This window comes from Mustelus asterias, chromosome 12 (assembly GCF_964213995.1).
Source record: "Mustelus asterias chromosome 12, sMusAst1.hap1.1, whole genome shotgun sequence".
Classification (NCBI taxonomy): domain Eukaryota; kingdom Metazoa; phylum Chordata; class Chondrichthyes; order Carcharhiniformes; family Triakidae; genus Mustelus; species Mustelus asterias.
The window spans coordinates 81,961,148-81,977,485 of NC_135812.1; the positions used below are offsets into that span (position 1 = coordinate 81,961,148).

General features: G+C 42.7%; 1 protein-coding gene across 1 annotated transcript in view; it reads left to right on the plus strand.

Annotated features, from left to right (window-relative positions):
- The window catches only part of mgat5b (alpha-1,6-mannosylglycoprotein 6-beta-N-acetylglucosaminyltransferase B), a 911,118-nt gene that overhangs the window by 769,621 nt on the left and 125,159 nt on the right, over positions 1-16,338 (plus strand). The window contains 1 exon segment of the mRNA XM_078225993.1: positions 14,128-14,261. Coding sequence (XP_078082119.1) covers positions 14,128-14,261 — 134 coding nt within the window.

Consider the following 16,338-nt stretch of genomic DNA (forward strand, 5'->3'; position numbering starts at 1 on the left):
TTCTTTTAAGCACTGATTCAATTGCTGAGTGCTAAATAAAAGATGGTAATTGCCATTGTCTCAGAACGGAGAGATAATTGATCATTATCTGCTGTCTGATGACTTATCTTTGTGCGCACTGCTGACACACAGGCCTTTCCAAATTTACTTTTCCTTTCCTTATTCTTTCTGTCGTGAATTTTGAGTTCCTCGTGTGGAAGGGTGACAGCGCTGGTACGTGGGACAATATTTTCTTGCACCCAATGATCATGTCAAGCCCTCACGGCACATGGACCTTAACACTGAGCTAAATACAGCTTAGACAGCGTTCACAAATGTCCCATCAGTGTGTCCTATAGTTATACTGCTCATGTGTGGAGAGGCCTGGGATTATAGCACTATTGTTAGCAATAGGACACCAGGATCTTGTCTACCAGATGTGATGAATGCCAACAGCTAATAACCCATCCAACACTACCCCCTTGTGCTGAAATCAATATTGATATGCACTGTGAGGAAATAAGTTCCTGAAGTGATTTTTTTTTAAACACAGGAATGCAGAAAATACAAATTACTTCAAAAGCTGTCTGTCCAAAAATTGAAACAATTCAGAATTTCGTAATGTTCAAAAAATAGTCAGACTTCCTGGATATTTCACTGCATTTACGAGATTCTGCAAACAGGTTTTTCTTTAATCAATCATATATCGGCTGCCGCTCAGAGCTCCACAATTGAACATGAGCTTTTCACAAAGTCACCCTATCATAGATCATTTTAAGTTCATGCTCTTATGTCAGAGATGCTGAAGTATTATTGCTCTAATTGTGGTAAAATACCCCTTCACGACAATGTCCAAATGAGAAACACAGCTGACAAGACCTATCTCCCAATGGCTCAATGAATATGTCCAGCTGAACTGTGCAGACAAAAATTGTAGGTTCAATCCCCCAGTCTTGCCTATAGGGATTGCTATTTATATCTGCAAAGCAGTCAAGAAAGTGAAGATCATTTTTTTTATTCATGGGATGTAGGTATCACTGGCAAGACCAGCATTTGTTGCTACTCCTAACAGCTCTTGAACTGAATAGTTTGCTGTGCCATTTCAGAGGGCAATTAAGTCAACCACATTGCTGTGGATTGGAATTACATGTGGAACAAATCAGACAAGGATGGCAGATTTCCTTCCCCTAAAGGATATTAGTGAACCAGGGTTTATAGAAGAACTGATGATAGTTATCATGGTCGCCATTACTGAGACTTGTTTTCAGCTCCAGGTTTATTAACTGAATTTAAATTCCACCATCTGCTGTGGTGGGATTTGAACTCAGGTCCAAAAAGCATGAGCCTGGGTCTCTGGATTACTAGCCCAGTGACATTACCCCAATGCCTTGATGTCCCTCTAGATGTTATTCTTATTCATGGTCACTGTCCAGCAAAGTGTACATTTGTAAATGTGAATTTGATTGAGTTTTTTGAAGGGGTAACCAAGAAGGTAGATGAGGGCAGTTGATGTTGCATACATGGACTTTAGCAAGGTCTTTGACAAGATACTGCATGGTAGTTTGTTGCATAAGGTTAAATCTCACAGGATCCAGGGTGAGGTATCTAAATATATACAAAATTGGCTTCTTGACACACCTGATGAAGAGGCAGCGCTCCGAAAGCTTGTGGCTTGTGCTACCCAAATAAACCTGTTGGACTTTAACGTGGTGTTGTGAGACTTCTTACTGTTCTTGACACAAGCCAGAGGATCGTTGTAGAGGGTTGTTTTTCAAACTGGAGACCTGTGACCAGCGGTGTGCCTCAGGGATCAGTGCTGGGTCCACTTTATTTGTCATTTATATTAATGATTTGGATGATAGGAGGCATGGTTAGTAAGTTTGCAGATGACACCAAGATTGGTGGCATAGTGGACAGTGAAGAAAGTTATCTCCGATTGCAACCAGATCTTGATCAATTGGGCCAGTGGGCTGACGAATGGCAGATGGAATTTAATTTAAATAAATGCGAGGTGATGCATTTTGGTAGATCGAACCAGGGCAGGACTTACTCAGTTAATGGGAGGGCATTGGGGAGAATTACAGAACAAAGAGATCGAGGGATACATGTTCATAGCTCCTTGAGAGTGGAGTCACAGATGGACAGAATGGTGAAGAAGGCATTCGGCATGCTTGGTTTCATTAGTCAGAACATTGAATACAGGAGTTAGGACGTCTTGTTGAAGTTGTACAAGACATTGGTAAGGCCACACTTGGAATACTGTGTACAGTTCTGGTCATCCTATTATAAAAAGGATATTATTAAACTAGAAAGAGTGCAGAAAAGATTTACTAGGATGCTACCGGGACTTGATGATTTGAGTTATAAGGAGAGGCTGGATAGACTGGGACTTTTTTCTCTGGAACATAGGAGGCTTAGGGGTGATCTTATAGAGGTCTATAAAATAATGAGGGGCATAGATTAGCTAGATAGTCAACATCTTTTCCCAAAGGTAGGGGAGTCTAAAACTAGAGGGCATAGGTTTAAGATGAGAGGGGAGAAATACGAAAGGGTGCAGAGGGCCAATTTTTCCATAGAGGGTGGTAAATGTCTGGGACAAGCTGCCAGAGGTAGTAGTAGAGGCGGATATAATTTTGTCTTTTAAAAAGCATTTAAACAGTTACTTGGGTAAAATGGGTATAGAGGGATATGGGCCAAATGTGGGCAATTGGGATTAGCTTAGGAGTTTAAAAAAAAGGCGGCATGGACAAGTTGGGCCGAAGGGCCTGTTTCCATGCTGTAAACCTCCAAGACTCTATGACTCAATGAAGGCAGGATCAGTCCTGTGTTGATGTCCCCACCTCCCTCCATTGTCACCAAAGAATCTCACCAGCCATCAGGACACACATTAATAATAGCCATTCGTATATCTGTTGTAGCCAAATTCCAGGCAAGGGATTGGAGGAAAATGGCAAGCGAGGAAAAAAATGTGACAGCGTCAGTAAGTTTGAAACCACTGTGAACTTGGTTTGTATCAACTGAAAAGCAATTAATTTTTGCCAAGTCTTGTGAACCTTCAACTCATTAATATAAGTTACCTCGCATCCACTTGTCGTGGCAGAAGTGTTCATTGCTTTATAATGCACACCTTTATGATGTTACCATTGATAGGAAGACAAAAATGCTAGAGTGAATGCTGTGTAATTGAACAGTTTTCTCTATGATTTATATACCAGGGAGTTATAAATAATGTACTATATACCGAAGGATAAAATCTACCAGGGAGTGTTATAGACGAGAGCTATTGACATTGTTTTTATATACTAACCATTGCTTGTAGTGGTTTGGGATCTAGGAGATCAATGTCAATGGAAATTCTGACCTGAGCTATATTACTCCTAAAATAGTGATAAATGACATGTGAACAACTCTGGAATGCACCAATGGGCAAAACAGATGCATAAACTTTCAATGAAAAGTATTTAGTATGTATGAAAACATTGAGGGGCTAAAGATTTCTTTGCGTAATGCTGCTCCAAAGTGGTGCCACGTGGACCAGGTCGATTCCATTGAATCTGCTACCTGTGCAACCCAGACTGGTCTCTTCAGTGATATCAATGAGGAAAATCATGTGGGCCATGCAGCTGGTGGCACCCCTGCCCCTGGGTAATAGACATAATCTGCATAACACCACTTGGAAGCTACAAGATTTGTTACAATTGTGAGGTTTATAAGATTATGGGAACTGTGTCTTTAAATTTAGAGTGAAATGAAGGAGGTCATGTGACCCATTCTATAGCCTATCTGGCAGTAAGTTTGGATGGTTTGATTGTTAGAGATCAAAGGAAGGCTTGGATTGTGTAACTGAGAAGAATGTGCAAGATTCTATGATTCTTCTTCTATAATATTTACTTTTGGAGACTATAGCAGCAGTCTCTAAATTCACAATGGGTAGACTCTAAGTCTCTTAAAGTCTCAGAAAGATGTTATAGGTAATGAATCAAAGAGTTGTGCTGTCAACTGAAAGATGAAAGAGAATGAAGGCCAAATATACTAATAAGCATTTCTACCTGAATACAAGGCAAATATGTTTTATGTTGCAATGGGCAAGGTGGCAGAGGAAGCCACTGTTTGAGGTCAGGTTAAGGTGGAGGATAAATGCGTGGCTGAGGGATTGGAGCAGGGGTCAGGGATTCAGGTTCCTGGATCATTGGGACCTCTTTAGGGGCAGGTGCAACCAGTACAAAAAGGACGGGTTTCACTTAAATCCCAGGGGGACCAATATCCTGGCGGGAAGGTTTACTAAGGTTACAGGGAGTGTTTAAACTAGAATGGTTGGGGGGTGGGAATCAAAATGAGGTGACTGGGAGAGCGGAGGTTAGCTTAAAAATAAAAGGGGCTTGTAGACAGTGTCGGAGGGAGGATAGGCAGGTGACAGAGAAGGGGAGCGCTCAGACCGAATTATGAGGGCAGGGCAGGGCAATTATGAGGCTATTAGGCAGGAAATTAGAGGCATAAATTGGAAGGAGGTTTTCTCAGGGAAATGTACAGAAGAAATGTGGCAAATTTTCAAGGAAAATTTGACTGGAGCTCTGCACAGCAACGTTCCAATGAGGCAGGGGAGTTATGGTAGGTCACAGGAACCATGGTGCACGAAAGCTGTAACGAATTCAGTCAAGAAGAAAAGAAAAGCCTACAAAAGGTTCAGGGAGCTAGGTAATGTTAGAAATCTAGAAGAGTATATGACTAGTAGGAAGGAACTTAAGAGGGAAATTAGAAGAGCAAGAAGGGGTCATGAGAAGTCCTTGGCAGACAGGATAAAGAAAAACCCCAAGGCATTCTACAAGTATGTTAAGAGCAAGAGGATAAGATGTGAAGGAGTAGGACCTATCAAAATGTGACGGTGGCAAAGTCTGTATAGAACCGGTAGAAATAGCAGAGGTACTCAATGAATGCTTTGCTTCAGTATTCAAAGTGGAAAAGGATCTTGGTAGTTGCAGTGCAGACTTGCAGTGGACTGAGAAGATTGAGCATGTGGACATTAGGAAAGAGGATGTGTTGGAGCTTTTGAAAAGCATCAAGTTAGATAAATCGCCGGGACCGGATGGGATGTACCCCAGGTTACTGTGGGAGGCGAGGGAAGAGATTGCTGAGCCTCTGGCGATGATCTTTGCGTCATCAATGGAGACGGGACAGGTTCCGGAGGATTGGAGGATTGCGGATGTGGTTCCGTTATTCAAGAAAGGGAGAAGAGATAGCCCGGGAAATTATAGACTGGTGAGTCTAACCTCAGTGGTTGGTAACTTGATGGAGAAGATCCTGAGAGGCAGGATTTATGAACATCAGGAGAGGAATAGTATGATCAGAAATAGCCAGCACGGCTTTGTCCCAGGCAGATCATGCCTTACGAGCCTAATTGAATTTTTTGAAGATGTAACTAGACACATAGACGAAGGAAGAGCGGTAGATGTAGTTTATATGGATTTCAGCAAGGCGTTTGATAAGGTGCCCCATGCAAGGCTCATTGAGAAAGTGAAGGGGCATGGGATACAAGGGGACATTGCTTTGTGGATTCAGAACTGGCTTGCCCACAGAAGGCAAAGAGTGGTTGGAGATGGGTCTTTTTCAGCATGGAGGTCGGTCACCAGTGGAGTGCCCCAGGGATCTGTTCTGGGACCCTTGCTCTTTGTGATTTTTATAAATGACATGGATGAGGAAGTGGAAGGATGGGTTAGCAAGTTTGCTGATGACACAAAGGTTGGTGGGGTTGTGGATAGTGTAGAGGGATGTCAGCAGTTGAAACGAGACATAGATAAGATGCAAGACTGGGCGGAGAAGTGGCAGATGGACTTCAACCCAGATAAGTGTGTGGTGGTTCATTTTGGCAGGTCGAATAGGATGAAAGAATATAATATTAAGGGTAAGACGCTTGGCAGTGTGAAAGATCAGAAGGATCTTGGGGTCCGGGTTCATAGGACGCTCAAAGCAGCGTCGCAGTTAGAGGCTGTGATTAAGAAGGCGTATGGAATACTGGCCTTCATCAATAGAGGAATTGAGTTTAGAAATCGGGAGATAATGCTGCAGCTGTATAGGACCTTGGTCAGACCCCACCTGGAGTACTGGGCCCAGTTCTGGTCATCTCATTCCAGAAAGGATGTGGAAGCCATAGAAAGGGTGCAGAGGAGATTTACAAGGATGTTGCCTGGATTAGGTGGCATGCCTTATGAGGATAGGTTGAGAGAGCTAGGTCTTTTCTCCTTGGAGAGGCGAAGGATGAGAGGTGACCTGATAGAGGTGTATAAGATGTTGAGAGGTATTGATAGAGTGGATTCTCAGAGGCTTTTACCCAGGGCTGAAATGGTTGCCACAAGAGGTCACAGGTTTAGGGTGCTGGGGAGTAGGTACAGAGGGTGGTGGGTGCGTGGAATTGGCTGCCGGTAGTGGTGGTGGAGGCGGATTCAATAGGGTCTTTTAAGAGACTTTTGGATAAGTTCATGGAAGTTAGTAAGATAGAGGGTTATAGACATTGTCATTTATCACATGTAGGTAGGGACATGTTCGGCGCAACCTGTGGGCCGAAGGGCCTGTTTGTGCTGTAGCTTTTCTCTGTTCTATGTTGCAGGCTTCCCTACAAATTATTGAATCTCAGACAGGCAACAGCTTTGTGTGGTCAGCAGAGAAAATTGGCTGCTTGGCTTTGTGAGTTATCAGAGCTGGATGCAGGACGGAGATGCTCTAGTACAAGAGATGCATCTTGCAGCTTTCTAAGGATTCCAGAAGATTCACCCCAGTATGGCCAGGGGAAGATGCATAATCAGGACTGGCTTTACTGCTAGTTATAGCTTTAAGAAACTCTCTAAAAATGATGAAAGCACCTGGAGGTGTTGCTACTTCTACCAAATTACTACTTTGCAAAACAGGAATGCGGGAGCACATTTGAAGTTGGAAGCAACTGTGGACTGTTTGCTGAAAGGACTGTAATTCCATAGAGAATCTCATGGTTGATAAGCATAACAAGGGAGCATCACTTTCTATTATTTAAAGTACGAGTTTCCTACAAAAAATAGTGCTTAATCAATAGTTTTTTTTAGTCATTTGTTACAGTAAAAGATTTAAAACATGAAATTTTGCAATGTCATTCTTTCTGCTAGTTACTGCAAGTTTGAATCTCTTTTTAGAGTTATTGGTCTCTCTGGAAATTGTAGCACATTTTTGACCCTGTGTGTTTGCAGTGCATAAACCTGCAGTTTGAATTAATATAAATGTTCACCTCTAAAGGTCAGCAGATCCAATATCTGTCCTGACACCTGAAGGATCCTGTGTATGCTTAGCCCTGTTTGCTTCAGTCTATGCAAAGACTTCATTTTAAGATACCTCTGCCTATGCACAATTACATTTAAATGCTAGACTGTAGGGGGGAACTCTGCTAAGCTGAACAATTGTAGCTAGCTTGACTACACGTAGAATCAGAAGGCATGATGGGTTAGCTAAAAATTGACTACATACCTGAAGGGTACACAATGCAGGCAAACAACAGTTTCTCATAACAGTAGCTGCAAGGATTATTTTTCTAAATAGAGACAGCATGCAAAAAGTGCTTCTAATAATGAGATAAGAGTTGAAATATATTTTGATTTTGGACTGTTCAGTTCAGTTCAAGTTCAGCTCAGTTATTCGGTTAGAGGGACTGGCTTAAAATACAGTCTCCAAATTCGCTTCTTCTGCTCTGTCATGTTAATTTTTTAAGTTCTGTTCAATAAAAGAGAACCATTTTAAAACTCCTACCAGTGCAATCTCCTCGTCTCTTCAAACAAATGAATGGACCCAGCATACCAGGTATTTCCAATAGCCATAACACCAGTAGGTGTTACATCAGTGTTTGCTGAGTGAGAAGATTAGCATGATATTTAGAGTTAATATTGGGTAGGATTCTCCGGCCGTGCTCACCTAAAAACCGAAGATTCCCACCCAACTTCAATGGACCTTAACATGGTCTGCCCCCCCCCCCCCCCCCCAACCCCCCTCAAACCACCGTCCGCTAGAATTCCAGTGGCGGGCGGAATGGGAAAATTGTGGCCAATGAATCCCAGTGGCTTTTATCTTCTACTAATTATGACACTATTTGATAAGTTAAATCAAGTTGTTTTGATAACTGTTTAATTCATGGTTTTGGATATATTTTACTTGCCTCTAAAGCCAAAAGCCTCATAGCTTGTAAGTTCATCAATTGCTTAAAAAGCTGTGTTGTACAGAAGAATGTTTCCATGTTGTCATTGTTCTTGCTATTAAAATATTAGCAGAGAAAAGATATTTATCTTGATCTAATTCTACGATAGCATGGTTAGATTGCTTCTGCTTTGGTTTTGTATTGTCCATTTACAGGAGGCACCCAACCCTATGTCTTGGTAATAATGTGTCAGATTTGTAGTTTTCATACTGATCAGAAAATCATTCAGAATTCTATCCTGTTCTGCAGGAAAGTTCAGTTCAAAGTGAATTGATTATACACACAATTGGTTCCCGCTCCCCTTTCCAAATCTGCAATGATGCAGAAAACAAAATTTGCTGCTGACAGATAATATTAATGGTGTGACTTAAATATTGCCATGGGAAACGCAATTATTTTCATGTGTGACCAGCATAAACACCCCAAGAAGCTCTTGGTCTTTTACCTCAGATTATAAACTTGAAGTGACTGCAGTAGTTTATTGGTTTATTTTGTTGTCTGTCCGTAATTCCCCTCAACAAAGCAGTCATGATCTGGGGAGGCAGTGGCGTAGTGTTATTGTCACTGGACTAGTAATCTGAAGACCCAGGGGACACAATGCCGTGGGGACCCAGGTTCGAATCCGAATAGGCAGATGGTGAATTTTGAATTCAATAAAAATCTGGAATTAATGATGATCATGAAACCATTGTCAATTGTCGTAAAAACCCATCTGGTTGACTAATGTACTTGAGGGAAAGAAATTTGCCAACCTTACCTGATCTGGCCTACATGTGACTCCAGATCCACAGCAATATGGTTAACTCTTAAATATCCTCAGGGATGGGCAATAAATGATGGCCCAACCAGTAATGCCTACATCCCATGAACGAATAAAGAATACAGTTTTCTTGAACTGCTGCAACCAATCAGTTATACCAACAGTGCTATTAGGAAAGGAGTTTCAGATTTTTGACTCCTTGGTAAGTGACCAGTGATGCACATTAGTTTCAAGTCAGGATGGTGTGTGTCTTGGAGGGGAACCTGCAGGTGGTGGTGGTCCCATGCATCTGCCAACCCTTTTCCTTCTTGCTGAACAGGTTTCTTGTTTGGAAGATGCTGCCAAACAAGCCTTGGTGAGGAGTTGCAATGCGTCTTGTGGAAGGTACGTCACGCTGCCAGTTTACATTGATGGTGAATGAAGTGAGTGTTTAAGTTGGTGGCTGGATTGCCACTCAAGCAGGTTGCTTTGTCTTCGATGGTGTCAAACTTCTTGAGTGTTGTTGGAGCTGCACTCATCCAGGCAAGTGAAGAATATTCCATCACACTCCTGACTTGTGCCTTGTAGATGGTGGACAGGATTTGTGAAATCAGGAAGTTACTTACTTGCTGCAGAATTCCCAGCCTCTGACCTGCTCTTATAACCACAATATTTATTTGGCTGGTCCAGTTAAGTTTCTGATCAATGGTAACGCCCAAGATATTGGTGGTGGCAGATTCAGCAATGGTAATGTCATTGAAAGGGAAAAGGGTTAGATTCTCTGTGTTTGCAGATGGTCATTACTTGGAACTATTATGGTGTGAATGTTACTTGCCACCTATCAGCCCAGCCCTGAATATTGTCCAAGTCTTTCTGCATATGGACATGGACTGCTTCAGATTCTGAGGAGTTGTGAATAGGACTGCACATTGTGTAATCAACAGCAAACATCCCCACTTATGACCTTGGGATGGCAGGCAGATCAATGATGAAATGACACACTACCCTGAAGAACTCCTACAGTGATGTTCTGGGGCGGAGATGATTGTTCTTCAATAACCTCAACCATCTTAGTAGTGGTACGTTGACTTATTTTATTGGTGTCACAAGTAGGCTTACATTAAAACTGCAATGAAGTTACTATGAAAATCCCCTAGTCGCCGCACTCCGGCTCCTGTTCGGGTACACTGAGGGAGAATTTAGCATGGCCAATGCACCTGACCAGCATGTGTTTCAGACTATGGGAGGAAACCAGAGCACCCGGAGGAAACCCATGCAGACATGGAGAGAACGCGCAAACTCCACACAGACAGTAACCCTAGCCGTGTCACTGTGTGGCAGCAGTGCTAACCACTGTGCCACTATGCCTCCCATGACTTCAAACAATGGAGAGTTCCCCCCTTGATTCCCATAGTTTTGCCAGAGTTCCTTGATAGTCACATGCTGCCTTGACGACAAGCCACACTCACCATGCCTGTTGTGTTCAGCTTTTTTGTCCACGTTTGGTGTACAACTGTAATGAGTTCTGAAGCTGAGTAGCCCTGGTAAAACCCAATCTGATCATCAATGAGCAGGTTATTTCTATGAAAGTGCCACATTATGTTGATAGCATCTTCCTATGCTTATGATCGAGAGTAGACTGGCGGGTGTAAAAAGTCTTTGGAGGCAGAAGTCCCTTCACCAAAATCCCTTTATTTACATGTCTGACAAATGCATACCGAGTGCTTTCAGTTTGCAGTCTACACTGGGAGTCCCACAGGAACTGACATTCCTGGTTAAAGACAAAGAAAGAGGCTCTCTGATTGGCCCATCAATTTGGCCCTTAATCAGGGAGTTCATATTCTAACAGGCCCACCTCAATTGCCCGATTAAAGTCATTATAATAGGGTGGTAATTGATCAGATTGGATTTGTCCTGTGTTTTTGGACAGGACATACCTGAGCAATTTTCCTGTCTTGCAGCTGTACAGGAATAGTACATGTCTTCAGTAATACTGCAGGGATGTTATCTAGGCCAATAGCCTTGGTTGTGTAATGCATTCAGCTGTTTTTTGATTCTGAATTGACTAAAGACCGGCATCTGAGGGGATGCTGGGAACCTCAGGAGGAGACCAAGATGGATAATCTATAGGAGCAGGAGTAGGCCATTCAGCCCATGCACCCTGCTCTTCCATTCAATATGATCATGGCTGATCATCCACTTTTAGTGCCTTTTTTCCACACTATCACTAAAAAACCTTTACGTCATTAGTATTTAGAAGTCTGTCAATCTCTGCTTTAAAAATACTCAATGACTGAGATTCCAGAACAATCTGGAGTAAAGATTTCCAAAGATTCACAAGTGGCTTCCCTCTTATTTTGAAGTTATTTTGAAGGGAAACATCTTTCCTGCATCTACCCTGTTTACTCCTTTAAGTATTTTGTAGGTTTCAAAGAGGTTACCTCTCATTCTTCAAAACTCTAAGGAATACAGACCCAGTTTCCCCAATTTCTCTTCACAAAACAATCCCTCCATCCCTGGAACAATCTGGTACACGTTTGTTGCAGTCCCTCCAGAACAATAATATCCTTCCTAAGGTAAGGGGACCAAAATGACAGACAGTACTCCAGGTGCAGTCTAACCAAGGGTTTATTGATTGAGGATTAACTGTGATCACATAGAACGGCGGAGCAGGCTTGATGGGCCAACTCCACTCAGATTTTCTATGTTTCTATACAATTGAAGCAAGATTTCAGTACCCCTTTACTCAAACCCTCTGTGAAATTAGAAAGTTCCACTCAGCACCTCTGGCTGAAGTTGGGTGCAAATGTTTTTGCACTGATGTGCTGGGCTTAGCTCTTGTGGTGCAATGGGTAATCTCCCTGCCTCTGATTCAGAAGCTCCAGGTTCGAGTCCCACTCCAGGACTTGAACGTTGATTATCAACCTGTAAATCCTATGCCTATTGGCAGGAGGCATGGGCAGCAGAGCCTCCTAGTTGATCTTGCTTGATGTGGAGTGACAGCTCCTCAAGCTATAACATCTGAAGACAGGCTGACAACCTGATCCAGGAAAAACTAGCTGTGGAAATAGACATAAACCCAGGTTCCCCCTATCTTTTATCACGTGCCTTCCTTTGGATGTCATCCAATAAATACCCATCATTGGCAATGGAGATATTAGTTGAGTCTCCACCTCTTGTTAGTTGTTTCATTGTTCTCCACCATTCACGGTTGGATGTGGCAGGAATACAGAGCTTTGACCTGATTCAAACCATGTGGGATTGCTGATCTCTGTCTATTGCATGTTTCTGCCGATTGGCATGCATGTACCTGTGTTTTAATTTCATCAGGGTGGTACCTCACTTCTCAGCATGCCTGGTGTTTGTCCTGGCATGCTCTCCCGCACTCTTGGCTGAACCTGCATTGATTCTTTGACTTGATGGTGATGGTAGAGTGGGGAATATGCCTGGCCTGGAGGTTATGGAATGTGGATGAATAGAATTTTGCAGCTGCTGATGGCCCACTGTGCCTCATGGATGCCCAGTTTGACGTATGTTCTGAATCTGTCACATTTAGCACAGTGGTAGTGCCACATAACACAATGGATGCTATCCTCAGTGTGAAGATGTGTCTTTGTGTATAGAAGAACTATGCAGTTGTCACTCCTTCCTATACTGTAGGATGCATATGCAACAGGTTGGCAAGGGCAAAGTCAAGAGGTATGTTTTCTTGTTGGTACTCTCATCACCTGCCGCAGACCCAGTCTGCTCGATTTGTCTTTCAGGACTTGGATAGCTCAGTCAATACTGGTGTTACTGAACTACTCGATTATGGGCATTAAAGTCCCCCATCCAGTATATATTCTGCGTCCTCGCTAACTTAATTGATGCTTCCATGTGGCATTCAAAATGGAGGGTTACTGATTCATCAGCTGAGGTAGGCTGGCACAGTGACACAGTGGTTCGCACTGTTGCCTCACAGTGCCAGGGACCTGGGTTTGATTCCAGCCTTCGGTGTCTGTCTGTGTGGAGTTTGCACATTCTCCCCATGCCTGCGTGGGTTTCCTCCAGGTTTTCCAGTTTCCTCCCACACTCCAAAGGTGTGCAGATTAGGTAGATAGGCCATGCTAAAATTGCCCCTTAGTGTCCAAAGATGTGTGGCTTAGGGAGATAAGCAGGATAAATGTGTGGGGTTACGGGGATAGGGCAGGGCCTGGAAAGATGCCCTGTCAGAGATTCGGTGCAGGCTGAATGGCCTCCCCTGCACTGTAGGAATTCTATGTTTTAGCTCTCAGGTGATAATCAGCAGGAGGTTTTCTTGCCCAGGTTTGACCTGGTACCATGTGAATCCCAGGGACCTAGATTTAATACTGAGGACCCACAAAGACACTCCCTCCTGATTGCATATTATTCTGCCTTGCTGCTGGGACAGGACACACCCAAGAATAGTGATGGAGGAGTCTGGGGCATTAGCTCTAAGTTATGATTCAGTGAGTATGACTCTGTCTGATTGTTGCTTGATTAGCCTGTGAGACAGCTTCACAAGTCCCCAGATAGTCTAAGAAGGTTCAACTGGGCAGAATGCACTGTTATCATCTCCTGTGCCCAGGTTGATGCCCAGGGGAATGCCAGTTTTTATTTTCAACTTCTCTGTATAGCTTTTGTACAACTGAGTTGCTTTCTTGGCTTCTCCAGTGAGCTGTGAACAGCTAACCGCACTGCTATGGGCCTAGAGTCACATATAGGCCAGACTAGGTAAAGACACCAGATTTTACACCCCCCCCGCCCCCCCACCTCCACACCTCCACACCCACCCTACCCCTGCCTCCCCCACAAAAAGACATTTCCCCAATAGAGTACAACATTTAGGATTGAACAGACAGAAAAGGAAAGCCCCTCCCTTTATCTGTACTTTTTAACAAGTGAAACAAAGAAAGACCCATTTTCCAGATATCATCAGACATGAACAATTTGAGCTATGCATTGCGATTTGTGTTCCACTGAGGAAAACTAAAATTTCTTAATATTTTCTAGCAAATGCAGCGACTTCATCACGCATACTTCCTGAACGAATCAATAGGCGATGTGTTATTTGGTGTTCCTGATGAAAGTGTTGTTGATGAAGGTGTATGTGCCTAACTGAACTGGAAGTCACTTGTACAGAGTTTTCACTTCGGATCCACACAACAGCATTAACTTTTTACACTTTTGTTCTGATCTTCAGATGCAGGATCCGGGTGATTGACACATTTGGGACAGAGCCAGCATACAATTTTGACGATTATGCAAATCTCCATGGTTACCGAACAAACTGGGGCCACTGGAATCTCAACCCAAAGCAGTACATGACCATGTTTCGTAAGTAATCACTATATTAATGCCTCAAGAAAAAGCTAATCAATGTGATGGTGCATTTCAGCACCCCATGACAGACCATTGGAACAACTCATAGTACAGCCAGATCATTTTAAAACATCCACGTTACAGTTTTAAAAATTTTACTAAAGATATTCTCTTTCAAATTAAGGTTACGGGGATTGCTGCATTATAGACTCATGCAGGATGATGAAAACTGCAGCTTGCTGAAGAGTTTATCTTCATTGTAGTTGTAGATAAGCAAAATATTATCGTTTGTTTTTAATAATATTTGACTGAGCAAAGTCATTGGTGTCAAAAGCAAATATCTGGCCCAGATTTTGAAGAATGGTGTATTTAAAAGACTATTATCGTTGCCTGATTTCTGACTTTATTAAGCATATTTATTTAGAAAATAGGTTCAGTATGCCGAGTATTGCTTCGTGCAGACTGCATCAACTTACAGCTCACTTAATGAGGCAAAATATCTTTTTCAGAAGGTATGATCCAGCCATTCATGATAAATTTTTGATTCCTGGTTCCCCTTTGACCCAAATTTGAACACTTACTGATAGTTAATAAATCTGATTGTTCTGCAGTTGCAGTGCATGTGGAGCACTTGGTACTATACTTTTCCCCATTGGCCGTGCGGGGATAAGCCAGATTCAAAGAAAAATTATTGGTTATCCTATTATGTGGATAGAAAAGTATTTATCAACATATCAGACAGGGACAATTCTCTGCTGCTATTTTCTCATTTCCCTCCTTTCAATACAATCAGATTTTTCAGCCATAAATATTTCCACATGAGCGCAATAGTTTATGCACCTAATTATAAAATATCACCAAATTTACTTATCTCTGTTGGATATTGCAATTGATAAGGACTGCAATATTCTTGTGAACTGCCTGGAAGTATCAATGTTCCTCTCCAAGGCATGCACCTCCCCGACTTGGAAAAATATCGCTGTTCCTTCATTGGCATTGGGTCAAATTCCCAGAGCATGAATTTAAAAAACAAATACGTTATGTGACCCATTTAATAAAGTGGAACGCCTCCTTACACTACACAAGACACTTTCACAGCCTGTACATTTGATAGTGCCTTTTATATTTTTTCTTCTCAATAACCTTTCATCAACTTTTCTTTATTCCTTTATGGGATGTGAGCATCTTTGGCTAAGCCAGCATTTCTTGGCCATCCCAAATTGTTCCCGAGAAGATGGTGTTAAACTGCATTCTTGAACCACTGCAGTCCATGCGATGCAGGTACACCCACAGTGCTGTTAGGGAGGGAATTCCAGGATTTTAATCCAGGACATCAATAAATTTCCAAGATGGGATGGTAAGTAGCTTGGAGGAGAATGTCCAGGAGGTGGTGTTCCTATGTATCTGCTGCCCTTGTCCTTCTAGATGCTATTGTGGAATTGGAAGCTGCTGCCTAAGAAGCCTTGGTGGGTTCCTGCAGTGTACCTTGTAGAGGTACACACTGCTGCCATTGTGCATTGGTGGTGGAGGGAGTGGATGTTTGAGGATGTGATGCCAAACAAGCAGGCTGCTTTGTCCTGGATGGTATTGAGCTTCTTGATTGTTGTTGGAAATTCACTTATTCAGGCAAGTGGGGAATATTCCATTACACTGCTGACTTGTACCTCGTAGATGGTGAACAGGCTTTGGGGAGTCAGGAGGTGAGTTACTCCCTATATGATTCTTAGCCTCTGACTGGCTTTTGAAACCAGAGTATTTATATGGTTAGTCCAGTTCAGTTTCTGGTCAATGATAACCCTCCGGTTGTTGATAGCAGGGATTCAGCGATGGATATGCCACTGAATGTCAAGGGGTGATGGTTAGATCCTCTCTTGTTGGAGATAGTCGTTGCCTGGCACTTGTGTGGCACAAACATTACTTGCCACTGGTCAGCCCAAGCTTGGATAATGTCCAGCTATTGCTGCATTTGGACATGGGCTGCTTCAGTATCCGTTGTGAATGGTGTTGATCATTGTGCAATTATCAGTGAACATCCCCACTTCTGATTTTATGATGGAGCAATAGTTATTGATGAAGCAACTGAATGATGATG